The following is a 7,104-nucleotide window of genomic DNA, read 5'->3' as shown; positions in this document are numbered from 1 at the left end:
CACACACACACACACACACACACACACGCACGCACACACGCACGCACACACATATATACATATATATCAAAACAATTTGTTTTGATTTACTCATAATATATGTGTAAGTATATATGCATGCGTGTCTGTGTATGTGTATGTGTGTGTAGTATATATATATATATCGAGCTGCATGCACTTGAACAACATGGACGCTCTCCACCACGACAGGTTTGAGCAATGTCTACGATTCCAAATCCACATCGATTGGCAAATAATCATTACTCGAACATTGTACGATACGTTAAATGCTAGAACCTTAGTCCTATTCGCGTTACATCGTAAGTAAACTTGTGCATGTTAAAATAACACAGTGAAGTGCAGAATTGAAAACGTTATAAAAAGTCAGACCGGCACCCGTAGGAATAGTAAAACATTCACGACATACAGAAAACATAAAACTGCGTTACTATCACCACACGTGAAACAGCCATACCTACACGTTGCGATAAAGACTTTCCTCCTCTAATCGGAGCCACCGAATGTCAAAATCAAACGGAAGTAAAAGAAAACGTTTCTTTCCTTGAAATTCAGCTCGATTTTCGAAATGGCTGTGCTTTACTAGCACGTTCCCAGTGCCACGCCAATGAGTCGGTCTGGTCGCAAAAACCAGACAATGGCGCGCAGTGGGAGTGCACAGGATGTACTTCAAGCACTTACTTCTACTCACACTGCCGAGAGACCTCGAACAGAACAAACACCGCTCTCGCAACGCTTAGGTAATGGCCGACTCGGGGACGATAACGCAGCCTTAACAGTTAACACAGACGCTCGTATATCTATTCAAGAACCTCCTCGGCTTAACATGCTCGAAAAACATCGGAGTGAATCCAGCCCGGAAGCCGAGAGAGCCATATTTACCCCATCGGCAGACCAAACCCCATGGAAACTCCCAACTCACACACCGCCACAAAACACGCAGACATGTAAAGAAACGGACAGAAGCCCGACAGAGACGAGACGCAAGAGGAAGCAACAAGGCATGCAGAGACGTGGGCTCGGCCGCGGCGTCGGCGCGGCGGCGGCGGCGGCGCGCGCGCGGGATCTCGCGGCGCGTTCTCGCTCTCACCCTGTTGTCGTACGTCGCGTCTGGATTCTCGTCGCAAGCTATCACCTCCGGCGCCATCCTGTACGTGCGGCGACACACGAAAAGAGAATGACAAGAAGCAAACGCAGTTTGACACGGTGTCGACATCGGAGACGAACATGGAGCGGGGGGGAAGGGAGGAGAGGGGGCGGCAATACGACACACCTACCAACGCGGCGAGCAGCACGAGACGAGGCGACCCGTTCGCCGCCGCCGCGGAAAATCGAGATCGACCCGAGATTTCCCGGCGACTTCGCCGGGGTCACGGCAGCGCGGCGGCGGCGGGGTCGCCGCGGAGGACTGCTCGCCTAGACAGCGCGCGCAGAATTCGGACGCCGGCTCGCGCGGCTACGAGACTCGAGACCTCGAGTCTCGCGCCGCCTCGGCACGTCTCGAGTACGAAGCTGGGCGCGGGGGTCGCCGCGCGTCCGAAGCCTGCGCGCGCGGGAGGGCAACACACAGCGTCACGCCGGGCGTCACACTCACCCTCGTGTCATAGGTTGCATCGGGATTTTCATCGCATGCAATAACCTCGGGGGCCATCCTGGTGAGAACAAAGCAACTGTGCAGTTAACGATGCCGCTCCCCGTGTCCCGCAGACGACCGTCGCCATCGCTTGGCAACGCCCGGGGGCTGACGACAGATGCCGTTGCTCGGCAACGCCAGCGAGCTGACGACAGATGCCGTTGCTCAGCAACAGCCGCGGGGTGACGACCAATGCCGTTGCTTGGCAACTATTACTAGTGGTTGTCAGTAGAAGTTGGAACGTTCCAGCACGCCCAAACAATTTATCGAATCGTTTTTCAAATTATCACAGGTCACGCATGACAGGATCTCTATTCAACGGAAGAATTTTGCTGAACAATTAACCATTTAATTGAACCATTAGTCTGGTTATTGAAATTGCTGCAGAAATGAACATTTGATAGTTGTGCTGTCTTCAGAGGCAGCAGATAATAAAGTATTGCTACTTTAAGTAGCATTTAATGAAAAGTAAAATAAAATGGGAAATTGCATGCCATCGACCATCCTGCATGAAAATTCATACATTGGACATATAAATAATTAGTGATAAATACACCAAACAACGATTCTTAACTAAATTAGATTCACAAAAAGACTAACACGTCATAAAACGTGTATCAACATTATGAGATAAAGTTTACCAAACCACTAATGAGTATCGTTACGTTAATGTAAATCTAAACTTCCCACAAGATTATGTATTATTTTGAACACGGTACAACTTCCTTTAATCGCCGACTCTTACTGGTTATTTCATCATTAAATTTTTCATTCGTATTACCAGCGTAACGTCGTTGCCATTCGTGTAGGGACAGCTTACCAGTATGGAGTGCCGATAAAGGTGTTTCTTCGTCCGATGGTCCTATCTAACTGTGCGCTGACTCCGAAATCAACTGGGGAACGCACGAGAAACAAACACGCTCAATGAAATAGTATAGTATACTACTCCGAACAAGGACAAAACGAAGGTCAAAGCGTACAGTACCGAAATAAACAGCATAGTTGGTCACGCTAAACAGTAAATAATAACAGAGCTTGGCTCGCACCATAAACTTGAAAAAATATACACCACGGGTCATTCTACGCGGTACGAAAATATACAGCATACCTATGCAGTGCATGATACCTACCACGCATATCAAGTTATTCCTCACATATCACGCTCGTCTATACATCGCAACATACACTGAACCTGACACATTTAAGAGCGGAACACACACACAAAATTTTAAAGTTAAGTGCGTGATTGCATGCGTACCAAGCTTGACCTCCGCATTGTCGGTGAGCAGCACATTCTGACCCTTGATGTCTCTGTGAATCACCTTGCTTCCGTGTAGGTGACTCAAACCCTGAAAGACACGATAATAAAACCCGACCATTGAGGAGAGCCATAGATGGACGCCAGACGGGAAAAGAAGAAGGCGAAGACCCAAGGAGACCTGGAGAAGGACCATCGAGAAAGAGATGCGGATGTGCGACCTGTCATGAGACACGCTGAGGACAGTAGCAGCGGACCGACGACGTTGGAGACCTCTTTTCACTGCCTTATGTGCCACCTAGGCACCTACGAGAGATAACACATTGAGAAGAGACGCGTAGGCCCATGTTTAGTACCAGGAAGGAGCCACGGCAGCAGACATGCCGGGTTTTAATGCTTTCCTCTGGCTCACAACGTGTCAGCCGTGTGTAGTACGCCTACCAGGCTGTGTTACACGCAGCATTTTACCCGTGTGGGGTTCGGAGGTGCTACACACTCAAAACTATGGTCTTATCTTCCATCGGGGGACTAAGAGGATAACAGAACACACTGAAAACAGCTAGGAAAATAATGCAGTAGTTACCCCCACCAGCTCAGGGTTAGATGGTATGGCCCAGATCAGGGTATCCCCCCCCCATCAGGGTTTCTGCCACCCAATCAAATTCTCCCCTCTACACGATCACACACTTGAGGAAGGAAACCTTGCTAATGTTATATTTCTTCCACATTCTCACTCGCGTCTCTCTTCCGGCCCGCTGCTCGCTCCTGCACGCCACTTACCCTTAATATCTCTCTGCACATGTAGGCAATCCATTCTTCTTTGAAAGCACTTCCTTTCGAAGCTGAAAATCAAGAAGGCAAACAAGTGCATGCGTTAGTAACGGGGCTGGCGAGGCACGAGTGGATCACCTATACCTACACACTACCATACTAGTAGCATTCAGTCATTTACCCTTCAATTACACCCACGAATGGCCAGAGCACGGTGACTAGTACGCGCTCCCTCGTCCACTTTGCGCCGCAATTTTGGGCTTAGTCGTAGGTTTTACTTACAACCCATACACACACGCGACGGTGACAATAAGGGAATCATAAACGTGAGAACTTGAGCCAGTTCAAAGAGTCTCGCACCCGAAATCGGCCGTCGCTGCACCAGTGGTGAACTTCTGGGTCAGTACAAACTAAAATGACCCCCGCTACCGAAACAATGAATGGCGTGTGTGTGTGTGCGTGTGCGTTTGCATAATGTGACTACGTGGAATATAGGACAACAAAACCCAGTTGTGAAACGCGACGAGGGCTCTCTATATATGAGTAGCACTGCAAGAGCTTCACATGGATCTAGATCATGGCTCCATCTACACCTGGATGTGTATCGCATTCTCTGAAAGACGTGACTAACCAATCACTAACGTCTGCAGCGCTTGTGCAGACAACAGCAAAAAGCGACAGCAAAAACTAGCAAATTTAGCTGAAACCCAGCAGGTTTAGAGAAAAACCTGAGAAATCGGCTCACAACTTCATTTCACGCGACTCTTGTTTTAATGCCCCTGCCCAGCGAACACACAAGAGAATATATATATATATATATCAAATTCTTTTCACTTTTCGGACTACTAGAAAGAACATCTATTTCCAAATGAGGAGAAATAAGCTTCTGTGGGGGTGCAGGTCCGACATCTCTCTCTCTCCCTCACTCTCCAACTACATGCCCATGAAAAGTGTTACACGCCTCGCGGCCCGCACGCTCACACATTATGTGTGCAGCTGTTTAGCAGATGTGCCGGCGGCTGTCTCTGATAGTTCCGCTTGCGCTCATATATAGCTAATCGGTGGGGGGGGGGGGGTTCGGGAGAACCGAAGGTCCAGCACAGCTCAAGCTAAGCTGTTGGCGGGACTAGTGAGTGGCCGGCTACCGTGGTGGTGGTGGGATAGGCTGCTGCCACGTAGCTTCTGTCGGATGACAGGGGATGACAGATTGACATAGAATAGATGCCTCGCCATGCAAACTGTACTCTGTGCGCACGCGCATGCATGCCCGCACACACACGCACGCACACAAGCATCGGTATACGCTCATGCACACACAACACACACACACACACGCACGGACGCACGAGAGCACGCGCGCACGCCCACACACACGCACGCAAGGACGCACACGCACGCACACGCACGCACACGCACACACGCACGCACGCACACATACACAACGTGGCCCAAAACATTTGTCTAAACACTACGCGGGCTGTCAAGATGTGTTCTCCGGCAAATATACGCACGCATTCACGCTTCTTCTGTGACTCATGCTACAGGATAATGTCGCTGCGTGCAGCACAGCTACGCCTGCAGAGTGTATGTAGCACCGGGGGTGAATTCGTCATTATTCACCACTGATAGCACGACGCACACATCGGACCACCTAAGCACCACCACCGACTAGTCTACCCACATAATCATTACTGCCGCAAAAGAGAAAACAGCTTGCAGCATAATGGTGTCGTGAGGGGAAGGGGGGACACAGTTCATGCTGCAACACAATCACTCCTGCTGCATAGTTAGATCGGTTGCACAGTTAATCCTGCAGCATAGTTAAGTCTGCATCATAGTCACTCCTGCTGCATGGTTGCACCTGCACCATGCCAGGCACGTGCAGCTTAGCAGACATGTGCAGCTTAGCGGACACGTGCAGCATAATTGGGCCTGCAGCGAAGCTAGCCTAGCAGCGTATTAGCTGATATCTGAAACTTCTCCTCTGTGCTGAGTGTACGTACACACGCGCACAGGTTTTAAGGATGTAGCGGTCATCACTTCCCGCCTTGAATGCTTCCTATTCACCGGCAGCCAGCCCCCGGCTTTTCTGTTATCCGTGCGCCAGCCAGCGCCACACGCGCACACGCACACACGCACGCGTACGCACACACACAAACGCGCACACGCACACACGCACGCGTACGCACACACACATACACACACGCACACACCCACACGCACACGCACACACGCACGCACGCACACACACACACATACACGCACGCACGCACGCACGCACGCGGACACACACACACATACAAAAGCATACAAACACACACGTACTTACGCACACACGCACAAGACGGGTTGACCACTGCCTCACACCCTGTTCTGTGCCGGTTCTGTGTGTATATGTGGGGAGGAGGGTGGGGGTTAAAGAGAACACTAATGCCAATATAATCTTCCATTTTTAGGCGAAGAGGCAGGAAGGAAAAAATCTAGGGTAATCGATATCGGGGCTAGACAGCCGCCTGCAACGAACAATAGTTTCGAATATACCTCGAAATATGTATTTACAGGAAGTCAGCTGCTATATAAGTTATCCGAATTACAAAAATTGCAAGAGACTTAGTTGCTTCAGACTGCCATAGTTGCTGGTGCTCTGTGGAGGATCTGGCAACTATGACTGTGAGAGTGGGTGAGCTAGAAGCTAGAACCACAAGGTGTTGTAGATTCACTGCTTTTCCCCTGGGAGATGCGATTGTAATGTTCGGCAGAGCTGAGCAAGTACTACAGTGTGTGCTAGCTGTCACCACAGTCTGGGGCTGAGAATGCATTAGCTAGGAGTACAAGGTGTGGGTCCACTGTTCCACCCCTGGTAGCTGTTTCCACTGGGGCTGAGAATGCATTAGCCGAGAGAGAGAGAGAGAAGAGAGAAGAGACGAGACGACGAGAGAGAGAGAGAGAGAGAGAGCAGAGAGCAGAGAGAGAGAGAGAGAGAGAGAGAGAGAGACCAGCAACGCTGAAGCGTGGCAGTTAGGTAGCAAGGTAACACGCACAGAGTAATTCTCTTGCGTAATGAGTCAGAAACAAAAACAGGCTGCAAGTATAAGCAAGCATATAGTATTAGTACTAGTATTAATACTAGTAGTAGTAATACTATTAATAGTAATAGTAGTAGTAATACTATTAATAGTAATAGTAGTAGTAATACTAATAGTATTACTAATACTAGTATTAGCAGGAGATATTAGTAGTAGTATTAGTACTACCAATATAACGTCCACTTCCGGTAGCCGCCCGCAACGATATCTGCTCCTGTACAACTCCGCGTGCAGACAGCAGACGTCATAAAACAGCGTAATCACCCACAACACACGGACCACTGGGGTTGTCTGGGCTGAGCGGACGGGGGGGGGGTGGGGAGAAGGGGGGGTGGGGT

The 7,104-nt window shown here is 49.6% G+C and overlaps 1 protein-coding gene across 1 annotated transcript in view; it reads right to left on the bottom strand.

The window, feature by feature from the left end:
* Window positions 1-7,104, bottom strand: part of LOC106821189 (misshapen-like kinase 1) — a gene marked incomplete in the record, with an annotated part of 44,762 nt that overhangs the window by 24,368 nt on the left and 13,290 nt on the right. The window contains 4 exon segments of the mRNA XM_014825884.1: window positions 1,109-1,166; window positions 2,472-2,544; window positions 2,910-3,000; window positions 3,690-3,751. Coding sequence (XP_014681370.1) covers window positions 1,109-1,166; window positions 2,472-2,544; window positions 2,910-3,000; window positions 3,690-3,751 — 284 coding nt within the window.

Source organism: Priapulus caudatus, unplaced genomic scaffold (assembly GCF_000485595.1).
Source record: "Priapulus caudatus unplaced genomic scaffold, Priapulus_caudatus-5.0.1 Scaffold63, whole genome shotgun sequence".
NCBI classification, from domain to species: Eukaryota; Metazoa; Priapulida; class Priapulimorpha; order Priapulimorphida; family Priapulidae; genus Priapulus; species Priapulus caudatus.
Note: the sequence above shows the minus strand (reverse complement) of the source record. Positions and strands in the feature narration are given on the sequence as shown.